The 16,489-nt window shown below is 35.8% G+C and overlaps 2 protein-coding genes across 3 annotated transcripts in view; both read right to left on the bottom strand.

Moving 5' to 3' along the window:
- Positions 1–5,287, bottom strand: part of SLAIN1 (SLAIN motif family member 1) — an 88,621-nt gene extending 83,334 nt beyond the window's left edge. For both annotated transcript variants that reach the window (XM_080375840.1, XM_080375841.1), the window contains exon 1: positions 32–5,287. The gene's annotated coding sequence lies outside the window, so the exon portion shown is untranslated. The remainder of the gene's footprint in view (positions 1–31) is intronic.
- A 65-nt stretch (positions 5,288–5,352) lies between these two features.
- Positions 5,353–16,489, bottom strand: part of SCEL (sciellin) — a 77,339-nt gene continuing 66,202 nt past the window's right edge. Inside the window, exons 12-16 of the mRNA XM_080375845.1 lie at positions 16,229–16,285; positions 14,850–14,909; positions 13,292–13,381; positions 9,745–9,819; positions 5,353–8,427 (exon numbers count right to left, since the gene is read on the bottom strand). Coding sequence (XP_080231971.1) covers positions 8,280–8,427; positions 9,745–9,819; positions 13,292–13,381; positions 14,850–14,909; positions 16,229–16,285 — 430 coding nt within the window. The 3' untranslated portion in view covers positions 5,353–8,279. The remainder of the gene's footprint in view (positions 8,428–9,744; positions 9,820–13,291; positions 13,382–14,849; positions 14,910–16,228; positions 16,286–16,489) is intronic.

Raw genomic sequence — 16,489 nt, 5'->3', positions numbered from 1 at the left:
TAACCAGTTTACCAGTTTTAAATACTAACACAGGCTATGAGACTGTAGCCGTCAATTTATAACTGACACAGTTATAAAAATGCCACAAAACCAGTACATTTACAAGTAGTTTGCTTGGAAAGGGAGGTGAAATCTGAATTTTGCTTGAGCCATTTACACAGGTGCAGCAGTACCACCCAGAGGCCACTGCTGTGCTGGGCACTGCACAAACAGGAGTCCGCTCCTGTCCAAAAGAGTCAGAGACTGGAAAGGCAAAGATACTAAAGCTTAGAAGAGATCATCATATGAAGACATTTGTAGTACTCTCAGATGCAAACCCCCAAAATTCTGCTCCCTTACCATCCTATTTCAGCCAAATCTGAGCGCAGACAACTCCTCTAATGTTGCTAGAAAGGAACATGGCATTAACAGACATAAACAGAGAATCATTCAGACTGCTTTTAATTATGAATTAGACCACTCAGATGAGATGGAGAAATTCCACGATCTGGTCTTTGCTCCCAGGACTGTCTGTGTTTTCTATTCAGCAGTCATTCCTGAGGGGTCAATAGGCACACAGTGAATGTGCAGGCAGTGCAGCTATCCTGTGGGTCGTGGGCCATAAGGATCCACCCTGCAACAGGTCAAGGAACATGGCAAAAACATTAATGGGAACATCTATTTATTCCACATACCAGCCTGTTCCACTGTGTTACATGACTTAGTTAAAACATAGGTATGTTGGGGGAGAAATTGAACTTGCCCCCCTCACTTTCTGGGCCAGTGATCTGTTCAAAGAGGAGAACACCATCTCCATGATTTTAAAAGGCAGTAGTTATCAGGAAATTTCTGAGGAGGTTTGATCTTGGCAGTGTGTGTCAAACATGTTTTGAGATTATCTGCAGATTCTTGTCCCTGAATTGCATGGAATGTTTCTAAATCCCAGTTTTACTGATGCAGGAGATTAGAGCTGAGTTGCTCAGACCAGGCAAAGCACAAAACAGGACAGTAGGCCTTGGAAGTCAAAGAAGGAAATATCTCATGGGTTTAAAATGTCAGTGATTCTTCATCCATTAAGCATCTAAACAGAGTTGACCATCTCAGCCTTTGGCACATCAAGCCTACCTAAGTATCTTTATCCTTTCTCTTTATGGAATGAAGGATGTCTCTGCTGTTGTGATGCTGTGAAAAACCCCCGAGGTGTTTCAGTGCAGCAGAAGGGAGAAAAGGAGGCTACATTTCTTCCTCGTAGTCTGACACCAACTTGACTGGAAGCTAAAACCACCTTCTGGTGTAACAGAGTAGGTACAGTGAGCAATATGCAAGTATGATCAGAAAGCAAAACCAGCCAGGAAAGCAGATACATTTCATTCTAAACAAGAGGATTATGTTAAAGTATTAAGGCAGCCAAGGGGAGCAGCAGAGTTCTGACCTATATATATCCAGAGTAAATAAACTGAACACGTGAAACTACCACAACACAACCCACAACTCCATACCAAGGAGCAAGGAATAGATCTGACCTATTGAATAAAAACAAGCCCGCTTTGATGTTGACCAGTTCTTTACAAGCTTAGCTAAGGAGGCTGTATGAAGTAATGGAGGGCATGACTTGCCAAACTCACAGAGATGTTTATTTCAAGAGGAAGAGTATGACAGGACAATGTTACAGATGTTTGTCACCCTATTTCAAGCACTGCTAGGGAGGGGATGCTCAGCCTGAGTGTTCTCTAAGAACCTACACAGGGTACAACAGCATATATTAATACAGCAGAGCTGTTCTTGTGGCATTCTTGGTTCATGTAAATACCAGTAGCTTTGAAGCCATCTACATGTTTGAATACATCAACATTTATTATATGCATTATTTCAGTCCTTTCCTCCTATTACTTGATTCTCCCCCCCTGTAGAGCTATGCCCCAGCTTTGAAGAATAAAGTATCCATTACACACTGAAAAAATGGGCCTGATGAATCACAAAACCCCACATAATTTAGTACATCATCCCTCAATACAGCTTTTTGGTCTAATTTAATGCATTATTGAAGATAGCACATTCATTAAAACAGCTGCCAGCAAACTGTTCATTTGGATTGTTTAATGGAAGCACTAGTCAAAGAGAAATAAAACACCACATGCTAATGATATGCAAAAAGGACAAAAAACAATTAAGTTTTGATCCATTAGTATTGAGATGTTAATATGATTTTTTTTTTTAATGAGTACTGCCGTGCCGGCTTTTATATGGTAAATATCAAGCATCACAAAAGTGGTGTTTCTTTTCAGCAAACTTAAAACATATAATAAAAAATAACAAAAAAACCCACATGGCAAAATTACCAGGGCTGTTCAGCAAGGATGAATTAATGAGCACAGAATTATTATTTATTGTTTCTTATTGCTACTTCTCTGTCAGTGAGCATTTAAGTAGCAGATATTTGGATCCAGAGTTTGCTTCTGTTCTCTAGTGGAGTGAACTAAAATTTCTCATCCCTTCACACACTAGATAGTCCTGGATTCTAATGTGCTAGCTTAAATGAATATCTAACATCTGCCATTGTAACTGAGCCTTAGCAATAACTGTTGGCCTCTGAACAGGACCAAGTCTGTGACACCATTACTTTTCTCTACCTGTTGTGCAAGTCTTATTGCTTCCTGGGGAAGCACAGGGTAATAACAAGAATAGTTTAACTGTAATATGTCGTCAGCAGGAGACACACACCAGAAAAAATATCTATACTAACGGGTTTATTTAAACTACTGCCTTTAGTTTATAAAGAATTTTCATAAATTTAACAAAACAGTCTATTGTTTCATGGCTCCTTTGTATATCAGTCTGAACATCCTTTAAGCCAGGCAAGACAGATTACATCATTATTCAGCTGCAGGCCCAATGGTTTAAATTAGACACACATCCATGTGCAAACTACTGAATGTGCAGACAAAGAGAGAAATTTTGGCTGGGACAGCCATTCAACAGTCTAATATTAATCTGTGGCTTTGGCACTTTCCCCTTTCTAAGCTCTTGCTCAGGTCCAGCAGTCTTCAAGCACTCTAGCTTTGTCATGGTAGTATCTATGAAGTCCTTCTAAGCTGAGATGTAAGGGAGAGAAATCACTTCTGAATAACCATGTTCTAAGCCATTTCATGGCAGAGACTAGTAGTCAACACCTTTGTTTGTCCAGCAAACTGCTGAACTATTTATTATCTTAGGCAAATAAGGCAGGTAACAATTGAGTGTTGCAGAAACATAACAAAGCATGAACTCTTCTTTCAGTTTGTATACTTCAATGCGCATACACTGTCCAAAAGGAAAAAAAAATAATGCTTTCACTGTAGGCTCAAAGGAAGGAGTTTATCTGCCCTAATGCAGACGTCTAGAAATCTGAGCTATTCACTCCAGGTTCCTTTGCAAACCACGTAAAGTAAGATGTACATTCAGAGCGTGGTTAACATCATGGTAAAATAGATGTTTGCAATCCGAGCAACTGAATCGCTTCCTAAAAATGTTTACTACTCTGTATGACTCTGAAAGCAGAATAGATCAAGTAACTTAAGAAATAGATGTCTACATTGCAGATGTTTAAATTTAGGCAAGATGAATCCATCCAAGGTGTTTAGATATTCAGTTTAATAAAGTAGGAAGGATAAATACAACAACATAATGTCATGCAAAGTATGTATTTCATGATTTCATGGCCACTATTAAGTGTGCACTTCTTAAAAAAATGGTAATACAATGGTTACCAGAATTACAAACACGGAGCAAGATGCTTCTAATTAAAACCCTCTAACAATTTTTGTCTAGAATCCTACTAAAGTAATAGAGATGCATTTTCCAAAGATGATTTGTTCCATCTTAATTTTATCATTTAAGTTACTTGGGAAGAATCTTCCTCTGGGGACTGATGTCTTTTCTCAGAGGTACATAGCGAACCCACCTCACTCTGTATGAAAACAGTAGTTTAAACTGAATAGCTGACTTTTAAATGACTAATCTTTGATGCAATCAATCCCATTCATGTTATATAGGGATAACAGATCTTTATATCTGAGATGTGTTTTCAGGAAAGAGAACACAGCTCCTTCAAAACATACATGTAGGTATGTCCTTCTGTTCAGAAAATTTCAATAAATTTTTAGTTTTACATACAGTTTAGCAGTTTCACAGATCTGATGAATATACTGAACAATATCTTATTTTACTTCCTGGCATGTGTGTATGAAAAAGCATCTAAATTATCATAAATTAATTCCTTTGGGAAACATGCAGTAGAATTGAATTTAGAGTATTTGTTCCTAGCAATAAAATTAATCATTTTCCATACTGGTTTGAATTAACAGGCCAATACTCTTAACTAAACACTCGTGGAACTTCATTATCATTCTTTCTGTATGTCAAAATTAGTAGATCCATTTTTCTGCAAGAGAGAAAAGATTGATCAGAAATGCCAAGCAAATCAGTATTCTCTAAATGTTACACAAAGAACCTTTAGATCAATTAATTTTTTTAGAAAATCTACCAAAGTCTGACTGTCCCATCTTGTCATTTGCTGAAATAAGATATGTCAATTAATAATGCTTATTATACAGTCTTTGGTGTGTCTTCCTACAGTTTTATAACTGTCACAATGACTTAATTTTAAAATCTGATTCATTGCAAAATTCACCTCCCATCAAATTTTGCAATGGCATAATAACACAAAGTATATCAGAACATTTCATCTACATTTCCATTTGTCTTTATCTGGTACAGAGGTACTGGTTTGTAGTATATAGTGTATAATTGCTGAGAAGACTTAAAATCTAGCAACTTCTAGAAAAATTAATAAAACAAGAGCTTCATTCTTCACTGCCATGCACATTTGTTTACTCGCTATGTTCCTCACAAAGGTAAGAATGGTACTCACAGGATAATATTTTCATTATGATTTAATAGGTTTTATACCTTCTCTTCATTAGTCTCAACTACATTAGATGAAAATACCTCTGAACCCTGGCTTATTCATTTCAGTAGAACAGCCTGATTCTCAGATGACCTTGCAATTTATTCTTGTCACTTCCAGGGCAAGATGCCATTGCTTTGCTGTAGGTGCCTCCATTGACTGCACAGGTAGGACTGAACAGATTACAATGAGATCTTAAGAAATCTCCCTCACAGGTACAGAATAATTATTGTGTCTAGAACCTGGGGTTGGATATCACTCTAATCAACCCAGTCTTACTGAATAAAATAGTTTGAAAAAGTTTGAATACACAGAAATGAGCAAAAGCAACAGCTGTGTTGTAATACGTTGGAGTTATTTGAATATTTTTTTCTACATTGTTTTGCTTATGTTCAATATAATACATCTTGCATCTTACCTTTAACTTTGGAATAACAAGGCTCACAATGCACAGTTTGTCTGTAAATCCAAATGCTGTCTCCTGCTTTCAAATCTTCCAGTGGTCTTTTACATACTTCACACTTCAACACACAAGTAAAAGTAACAAGAAAAATTAAAATGAAATGCTTCTCTAATATTCATTCCTAGCATGCTGTCATTTAGGAAGTAAGCAACCCAGATCATAATACGGGTTATGAGTACTGCAATATCATCAAATCTTAGCTCTGAAAGGGTAGTTTTAATGAACAGTAAATTAGACATTTGAATATCTCACCTTTAGACATCTAAAAATCAGATACCTAAGTCTCAACTGGTTCTGTAGGTTCTCATTATACTTACTAAACCTTTCCTTCCCCCAGACACTTCCAAAAGGTGCTTTCTGTGTCTTAAAGATTTAATCTAAAATAAGATTATTCACCCTTTTGAGATCCTTTTGTTTCTTCATGGAGTAAAGGAAGCATGATCAGACTTAATCATCCAACTTCAAGTAGATCTTAAAGAATCTAAATGTGCTTATTTCAAAATATTTTGTGACATTTGACCATTAACTATGTCTCCCAAGATTGCAGAATCTGGACAATGCTTTCAAAGATGCCTCAACAAGCTAATTTTTGAGATAGAGAAGCATTGCCCATGTTTCACATAGGAATATACACAGATGCACACAGAGGTTGACTTCCCAAAATCACAGGGAAAGCCTACAGTGGATCAAAGAGCAAAGTAATTTTTTGTATAAACCAGAATCTTGACACCCAGATCATCCTGGGTTTTTGTTGGGTTTTTTTCCCCAATCTAATAAAAGAATAGTACATTCCAGTTTCTTTGGATATTTTATCCTCTGATAAGTGAAGAGCAGCATTACTTTTACAGTGCAATTCAGTAACCAAATTGCCAGTCATCCCAGAAAGGCTGTGAGCCTTTCCGTAATTTTCATGATGGCTGTCTATTCAGATAAATTTGGACTGAAAATCTTTATTAAAATTAACAGTCTTACCCAGAACATCCCTTTGCAGCTAAATGAATAAAGAAATTCTGTGATGTCAACACCACAGATAACGACACACACAGTGTAAACTAGTAGCTCCAGGATCCAAACAATATGCAATTGCCTTATGTTACACATGCTTATTAGGGCTAGTATGAATTTGCAACTGAGCACGCAGTATTGATTAGTATAACATGTTAAAGTACTAGACATTTGTTTGTTTGTTTGTTTTACATAACTATGCTTTTTCTATATCATTTCTACATAAGCTGTTAGTATTAGGGTACTATTAAAACAGTCTGCTGTCTTACTCATTTTATGTTTCCTGGTATAAATCAGCAAAAGGATGAGCATGCTTTCAAAGCTTTGATTACCAAGATTAGCTAGCATGTTTGTACAGAGAAAAAACCCTACAGTTTGGATTATTTACCCACGTAACTTTCAGCATATACCTTTATAAGGAAACAAAGACCTTATACTGCTGTCAGCTACATGCAAATCTATAATGGATACAGGGTATTTGTAAGGAGCTAAATGAATATTAATGATGAGAAATTGCACTACTTAGCTAAATGCATAACCGCAAGCATGAACCACAGACCTACATTAGTTGTTTAATTTTTTGCCAATGCTTTCATAAATGTGTAGTTACACAAAACTTAGGCTGAATTTTGCTAGCCAGACAGGTCCCCACTTGGGAATAGGTAGCAAAAAGAATATAATTTAAATAATAAGCTTAAATATTTAACAAATAATTCAGCCAATACCAACATATTAACAATCCTAATTGCATAAAAAGCCCATTCCTCTTTATGTGGGTTGATCTATCTAAAAGGAATGCAAGCAAACCAGATCTTGTATTTACTTGCAATAATAGTATTGAGGAGGTATTACATAGTGATTTCTATGGAAGAAATTGCATTTCTAGTGCTCACAGAGCTCAGAAAGTCCGTATGAGACAAAAAGCATATGGAACATCATACATGTTAGGTACAACCTCAGTGCTCTAGTCTGCTCTGAGTTACTTTTCGGGCAGTAATTATGTAAAAGGACTGCTGTCAGAAGCAGAAGTAAAAGCTATGCAAGACTGGGCAGAAAAAATGAGCTATGCTAATGCAGTGATTTTGCCAAGTATTGTTTGTTAGAACAACAAACTGTGTGGAGATGCAAGCAGAATTAATACAAGTGAGGCAGAAAGAAAACAGACTAGAGAGCTCAATGCTGGTAGACATATCCTGAGAAAAATTTAAGAGCAAATTTTAGGCTGAGGCTTAGGATTTGGAATGACAAAAAAAAAATTCTGCTGTGCTTTCATTCTTATTAGTATCAGGGAAAAATAATTACATAACCTTTATTAAATAAGACTGTGGCAAAGACATATCCAATTTCAACACTATTTTATTGTACAGCAGAAACTACCCATAAGACCCAAATTTTAACCAAATCTTTGGTGACAGTGGGTAAAATTATTTCACCTCTATGGCTCAAATACTTCTTGCTAATGCCTTTGGCACAAGCCATGGTTTTAGATGTCACTTAATCAGAAACATCTACAAAACTTTGTAAAAAAAGAAATAGAAAAAAAATCTCCAATCTGAAGAAAGTGTAAGTAGGATATATTTCACTATATCAGACTGGAAGTGTGTATAACTGAAGGCCTATAAATGGGTAGGACATTCAGGATACGTTCCACTGCATCATTTATCCTCCTTGTGGTTGCAAGAAGGAAGGAGAGGCAGGGAGAGGGAGAGTAGAGGAGGAGACAGAGATGGAAAGAAAGAGGAAGGGATTGTGTAGAGGTGAGAGAGAAACTAGTATTTCCCCCATTAATCTTCTTCAGTGTGCAAGCCTTCATCTTCTCCCAGGTGGAGAAGGCCTAAGGCCTGAATATTCTCTTATTATATATGTAATATAATGTCGGTATTACATTCAAATTATATTTCTTGGTAGCAGGTGAAATCTTCTTACCTTGAAGCAAGTCGAATGACAGCAAATTTGCAAGGCATCTAAGATCATTTTGGCATCGATGCCCAAGGGCTTCCTGCAGTATGTACATATATCTTTTCCAATTATACTCCTGTGTATATAATATAACATCAGCTGTCAGAAAAAAAGCTACCACTGAAATCTCAAGGAGAAAATTGATAAGCCTAGTGCAGTACATAGGAAAGACAGGTGTACTGTACAATGGCCATAAATGGAAAAATGTCATGTGTGTATTCCTTCCATTCTAGTTGACAGGTGTAATATACATGCTCCTGTGATGGGCAAATTGCTGAGTATAATTATCAAGTAGCAAAAATACCTTGATAGAAAGAATGGTCTTCTTTGATTAACTGAATGATCTCAAATAGTAATGAGACCGTATTAAAGCTGCTGAATGTCTGGGAGCATGTATGCTAAATGGGAATGAAGTGGAGGGTAATGATTTTAATGTTTTAATCACAAAAGTAAATTGGTAGTTGAATTTAAATTGCCATCATTTGATCAGTCTGATATAGAATCTCCCCTATGTTGTTGAAGTGCCTGAAAATACTTTTAATTTTCTGCACTGCAGAGAGAAATCCTACCTTCATGGCAGTGGTACTGAACACATGTAGAGAACAGCCTACCTGATATTCATAACAATAATATTAAAAAAAATAAAATCTCAGCTCTTTTTGTATTCTTATGTGATGATCTGTACTTTCTCTAGATACAACTGCTGGTATTGGTTTCACACCACAAAATCAACTGCTTTTGCTCCTTTCCACTCAATGATAAACCATTGTACTAATATTTAATCATTCCCAGAGTTCCTTATACTTACGCTGGAAAGGGTACGAGTTTTTCTGATTTGGTATTTCTGAGTAATGGAGCTGTCCAAATTATCTGAACTGAAAATAGTGGGCACATTTAATTTTTTTTTCCCCCTGTGAAGTAAGATATTACCGATTGAGCAAATATCCTTTTTATATTTGGGGATATCTTAACTGATGTGAAAACATGGAGTTTTTAACAGCATTGTCATGTAACCCTATTCCTCCACATCTGTACCTAAAGTTGGTCATTATAGACACCATTCTCAGAAAGGAAGACAATTTCAGCAGAGTAAGCAGCTGCCCGACTGAAAAACTTACAGAACCATGAAGCCAACTCTATCACTTAAGGCATTGGCTATTGTTTCTATAGATATTTCAAAAGTGTCAGCTGTGACAAGCCTAACATAATATTAGGCTGCTGAACTGTGGTAATGATTTGATGGCAAGATCCCACAGAAAGGGAGCTCTGTATGAAAAGCTGTCTGATGAGCATAATCATGACTTCCACTGCTCTCTTTTGTCTGAACGCTTGAATGCTTATGCAAAATGTCTGTGTCCTTTAATACTCTACAATGTTATTAGTGTGTACTTACCGATCAGAAGTAGAGTAAACAGTTCTGATAGTATTTCCAGTTATATTTTCTTCATAGGCACCATATGATGATTTGCTGTGAAGCAGTGAGTGCACAGAAATCACTGAACAGTACTTTTTATTTTTAAAGGTTTCACTACAGTGATGATAATATGCAAATTAAAATAATGTAACATGCTTGTAATAAAATTTTAATACTTGGTGGTGAGTTCTTTTTCTGTATTTTCACAACCATTAAGAAAAATATATGAAATAAAAAAACATCAATTAGAAAGACAGTGTCCTTAGACTGTGTTCTGTTGTTGAATGATTCTTCAACATTTCAAAATTAAATCCACAAGCCCATTGAGCAAAATCTACATGACAGTATTGGGTTTGCCCATGTTGATATCCCAGCCTAAATAATACATATCAGGAAATGGTGACACATTGCATTTTTTCCCTTCCCCCCCCCCCCCCCCCCTTCATTACTTCTCAAAGGGTTGTCAGCCCAACAAAATTACAGCATGTCCCTAGAAGTGGAGTAAGGGCCTTTATAATACAGGCTGTTCAACGTGCGATTTGAGTTCACTACGGTAACTGTATTGTTCCTTGTATCAGAGTAGGGAGGAATATACTGAATTTAGAACTGAATACAGTTGATTAACTGCCAGTTTTGTTTGCATGGAAGGGATGAGCATGTATTGTGACAGCTGAAGAAGTCATATTGCCACACATTTTGAACATTTCTGAACTGATTCAGCTATCCTATTCCTCCAGAAATTAATAAGGTATATGGTAATTATTACATGTTTTGTATCGCTCTTGAATAATATTTAGCAATGTTAGGAACAATATTTTATAGTCATGTGTATTTGCAGAACATGTCTTTTTTAAAGGGAAGTTACAACAGACCGGTAACATGCCTGTGTAAGGTGTTACACAGCCCAGATACACTTTTCTACATACCTGTCTTTTGTAATGTGTATATGTCTTATCTGATTTATATGCAACATGAAAATGTATTAAAATTGAACAGTTACTGAGAAGCTTAAATGATAAATATGTTTTATTTATGTTTCATAGAACATAACAATATGATTGCTATTCAATAGTAACGTGGCAAACCTGGATTTGGCCAGGTATCTCTTCAAATGAATGCCCAGTACTGCATTCGCATTTCAGGCAAGAGGGAAATAAGCTTACTAAGTGGAAAAGCAAAGTGAAGTGAAGTGATTGCCTTTTGAAAGAGTTTTTCTGGCTATTTTTCCCCCGACGAAGCTAGATGTGCCAAACACATGTCACAGCGTGGAGTATATTGATGGTGCAAGTGCCTAAGGTTTCTTGCTATAGTGAAAAGTGGCATAGGAATATCACCTCTCTATTCCTATGAGGTACGGGCCTGTTTGTGCTTCTTTTTGTTTTTAAGCTTATTTCCCCCAAATCTTCCATTTAACTTATTGTATTTAGCTGCAGAATCTAGTGCTGAGTCAGGCTGACATTTCAAGTGGTTAAATCAGGGTTGAGATGAGGGCAAAGTGAGTACTGTGCATTGCACACTCAACATAATACGGGTATTTAGATGCAGCATGCCTGAAAATACACTGTTTATCTTATAGAAAGTATAATGTATACAGAAAAACACTTTCCTCAAGTGTCCTAGTGTAGAGAACAGTGTCCCTTGGATTTTAATAACTGGCTAGAGTATTATGATTGAAATACAGAAAAATATATATAACAATATCTTTAATTTTTTTTTACTATATAGAACAAAAAACTATGAAGCTAGAGCAAAAATATTTCTGAAACGTCATTTTCTAGTCTTGCCAACAGAAAATGTGAGGAAACTCAGAACCTTTCCAAATAAATGCATAGTCTGACAGCTTGACAAAACACTAAGTAAAAAACTGAGCCACACTGCAACCTGAGAACTGATCAAGTCCCTTCTTTCAGTTCATATCACCCACTCCTTTACTTGCTAGGGTTTGACTTGTTTATACAGCAAACTACTCAACAATAAATACTCTGTAGAACCTATTACATAAACCATGAAAGAATGACCTGCAAAGATCATTCATTTAGTAAGCTTTCATAAATTAAATTGGGATTAGAGCTTCAGGTAGGGGATATACATTTTGTCAAGTGTAAGGTAACACTGCATATTGAAGCATACTCTTTGCACTGCCATTCTTGTATTATTGTTTGTGTTTTTTCAAAGATAATCAGAATATTACACATCAGAAGCTGTATGTTTGAAAATGATACAAAATGCTAAATAATTTTTGTGTTGAATATTCATTTTGAGTCTTAAAACTGCATGCTGTTTGGATATTCTTTTATTCTGAGCCAATTTATGGGCTTGGCCTTCAAGGACATGCAGAAATTTCGAAATACACAAATTTCACCTGCACTGCAACCTCTTACAGGAAATGTAAGAAAATGAGAGGTCAAAGACCCAGTGCCCAGTCACATCCACACCGAGGCTCAGGTGTGCATAAGCTTAAGGACTGGGACGCTGGCCATAGTTTCCATGACGTACCAGACTGTGACTGCTATTTTCCCTATTAGTAAGGCTCAACAGAAGATTTCTCCTCTCTCTTCCATGTCATCAGCCATGGCTCAGGCAGTTCACAATCAATATACGTCAATATAACATCATAAGTATAGGAATATGTCTTTAAAAAAATCCTGTCTACCAATAGAACATCATATGTATAGGAATATGTCTTTAAAAAAATCCTGTCTACACTAATACTGAGTTAATCCACATAGGTGGGTGGGTTGGTGCTGGAGAGGTTTTCCTAATCCAAAAAAGTCTTTCATTCAAGAATTATATATTGTAATTTTTGTTGTTATATTTCTTAAAAATATATTTTGACTGTGAAGAAAAATATATTGTTTCCTTTATCTCAGTGATTTTCTGTTACCAACAGACCTGATGTTTAGCTAGTTCTACTAAATATCCCTACATCACATTTTTTCACTCCGATTTGCAATGTGTGTGCTTGTAGAGACAGAATCCAGCTAGAGCAAGAGTATTGCAAAAGAAATCGTTTATAAAATCATTTGTACCCGGTCAAAAAATCATAAACCCATGTTACAGTTTCAGTGATTGGGATAAGAGATGATAGATGTGTTCAGATTAATCTCATATAGTTTTAGGAACTGAAGACACTTGAGTGAAGAGCGTAATGTTTTCCTTACAGCCTCGGCAAGAACTAAGCTGCCTGAGAGCTCAGTGTGTCTAACATGCAGGAAATACCATTCCTCTATTGATTATATAAGAATTCTGGCTTAACTGCTTTCTTAAATTTCATGCCTCAGCTATATCTCGAGCTACACGGGGTATGTCTTGTGCTTCCCACTCTGTGCACTGGAGCTATGGTTTGTGGGCTTTTATGCGTGGGATCCTAGAAGCAGAATTTGGAAGGGGGCTGGCATAATTCCAGAGCCCAGTGTGAGGTTTTTAAACATCCCTGAAATTTCTTGCATAAAGATGGTTTCTCTTATTTTTTTTGCAAGAAATAGCACTTTAGACATTACGGTTCTCAATTCATTGTCCACAATACCTGGTCTTTCTTCCACTGTCACTGGAGTAGTTTGTTTCTGGGAGATTATTTGGAGACCTTGGTGGATTTTCATATGCTTGCTCAGTTACCCTAAAAAAAACCAGAAACCACACAAAAAGAAAACAAACACTTTTTAGAAATAATTTTCAACTACACAGCTTTCTGTTACACTTACAACCATAAATGTAGAAGCTTTGGCTAGAATGAGTAGATAAAATAAACTTAGCTTTTTCTTACTGTCGTTAAATAGAAAGTAATGTAATCACTGACCTAAAATTTTAAGTCCTCTTGTTTATGCTTGTAGATATATTTATATCAGAAACTTCATCTAACTTTAATTGAACTTTCGTTTCATCAAGGTGCCCACTGAGGTTTTCAACTGTGCGGTAAGGTAATGTCTCAGTGGTTGATAGAATTCTGAATTTTCTTGGCAATATTCTAAAATGTTTTATTCTTTTACTATATTTTAGTTTCAAGTTTTCTTTTTTTTTGGATATACTACAGTTATGGTTTTTTTAGAAATGACTAGCTAAACAGATACATAGACTCTTACTTCAAAAAGCAGGATTACGATTCAAGAAAAAGAAACCTTGTCTCCTGCAGTTTTCCCTGCCATAAACATGACATGCAACCAAACATAAAAATAAACCTTGTTAGACAAAATATAGGATTGAAGTAATAAATGTTAATAATGTTTTTGATGATTTTACAAAGCAGCTCAGATAAAGGCTGCTCTTACTTGGTTCTGCCAAAGGTTATATTCTGAAAGAAGTTGATGATTATAAGCCTTAACTCAGAGTTTGTGCTGCAGTTTGATTTTTCTCAGTGAGCTTGCCAAGGTCTGAACCTTTGCTAAACGAACCTTGCTCAGTCCTGGTCACTGTTTTATATGCATAGCATGTTGCATGAAGCAGCACTGTATTGTGCTTGACTCCTAATCTTGCAGGCCCCCTTTCAGAACTAAAAGAGAAACTCATTCACCATAGATACTCAGTACGTGGTTCTCTGGTCAGACTGTCAAATGGGACTGCTAGTATAAAAGTATTTTATATTAAAACAATAGCAAAACTGCTTATGTATACAGATAGTTAAGTTCTTCCTCTTCATTTAGATATACAGCTAAATGGAAGACTCAAAAGTTACCATCAGAATGGTGCCTAAAAACGTAATACTAAATCCACTTTAATTGACCAAAAGAGATCTTAGTTTTTGCAAATAATGAAAACTCATAGCAGTGAAACTTTTTAACTAGGAATGTGTTTCCTTATATTTCTTTGAGATGCTAACATCTGAGTTCACAAAACACCTAGATAAGCACAAAAATACTTGACTACAAGAGATTATAGGCTTGAGTCATTGCTTATTATTAAAATACTTGCAGCTATATTGTTTTATTGGTTAATCAGGCACATTTTAGAAATAATACAGATATATTACTCAAATTATGGAAATTGTGATTACTTTTATTAGGAATTCACATTTTCTGGTACCACACTAAACAGCTACAAGTCTTGATATTGGCTTTTTAAATTTTAGAGAACTATGAATTGAGCCTCACCGTTTTTTACTTTGGTCATCAGCAGACTTTACTTCAGTGTGATCACCAAGGTCCTTATCTCTGTGAAAGTGAGAAAACCCTCAGAATTAATCAAATTATTTGATTCAACCTAAACTTATTAAATAGTTTGAATTTTTTATGTTGAAGAAGAAAAATATTATATGCATTTCACAAGGAAGTTTCCTAACTACACTGGGTATGTATCGCAATTGTTTCATATCATGTGTTTAGTTAGTTATGAAGTAATAGTTATCAGTTTAAACTTCAATATTTTTCAGTTTCTCTCCAGTGCTGCAATACAAAAGAACAACAAGCTACTAGAAAATGCTAAGTTTATTAGAGCATGGTAGGATAATTCAGGTTGAAATTCAGTGACCTGGGAGAGACCAGTAGTCTAAACTCCTGCTCAAAGCAGGGGCAGCTCTGAGATCAGACCAGGTTGTTCAGGACTTTTTGTAGTTGTGTCTTGAAAAACTCAGAGGATGGAGATGGTATAACTTCTTCTGGCAACCTGCCCCTCTTCTGGACAGTCCTCCTTATAACCAGTCTGAACGTCTCTTGTTTCAGTTTATGACTGTTGTGTTGTATCGCCCTACAACAGGCAAAGGGCCTGCCTACATTTTCTAAACTGACTATGGCTCTGTCATTGTAACTTGATAACATAATTTTGTTCAGTAATGGCACCAGCACCATGAACTATGGAAGTGGCTGCCACAGAGTGTTGCTTGCTTTGTCATTATGTCCAGGCCAGATTCCTCTTCCAACTGCTGTTATCTAGGTTTGTATACAACCTCCAGGACCATATGCCCACATTTATACTATTAACTCATAAATCACTGGCTGTGAAAAAGCTGACTTCATATAATAAATTTCATAAATTATCACGTCATCTATATAATACCTTAATATAATTTCACATGAATAGTTTTATCAAATGGTGTGTGATTAAAAATAATGATGTTATCCATTGAAGAATGGGCCACACTGGTTCTCATTTGAAAATGAATAATGAAGCTAAGAAAAAAAAAAGGATTTTTTTCATTTATTTATGATAGTCCTCTCTTGTATTTAAAGGACAGTTTTTAATTTGACAGAGCATTTCACATTTATTTAAACAACTTCAGTGCTCATGCACTGACTATTTAGAGTTCCAATAAGGTAAAGTCAGGTACTACCTGTGTTTCTTCCACACTGAATTATTTATATCTACTAGACTGTATTTAATGACAAATTTAAAAATGTTAAAGTTCTGTGGTTTCAATAAAGTAACAGTATTAATTTTGACTCCTCTAATGAGTTTTACAAAACAGAACCAATTAATACTAATATCCAACAAAGAACATTTTATAAGCATATGAGAAAGATTATGACACCCTTGCCTCTCATTTTTCTGACTGGCAGTATTTATTTCAGTTAAATCCTCCAGGTCTTTTCCTCTGAAAAAACAAACAAATCCAACTGTTAAAATATTCCCCCTATCTGGGAAGAGGAAAAGTGTAGTAAAAGAAAGAAAAAGGAAAAAAGTAAATTGTTAGTGAAGTTTATGTTCACCATTTGCAGACACTTAGGTTATTGACCATAACAAGAAAATATGTTTACAGTTTTCCACTAGCAAGGTAAAGTTCTGTACAATTAAAAAA

The sequence above is a fragment of the Falco punctatus genome (assembly GCF_963210335.1).
Source record: "Falco punctatus genome assembly, chromosome: 2".
Lineage (NCBI taxonomy): Eukaryota > Metazoa > Chordata > Aves > Falconiformes > Falconidae > Falco > Falco punctatus.
The sequence above is the reverse complement of the archived record's forward strand: the minus strand, read 5'-3'. Positions and strand labels throughout refer to the sequence as shown.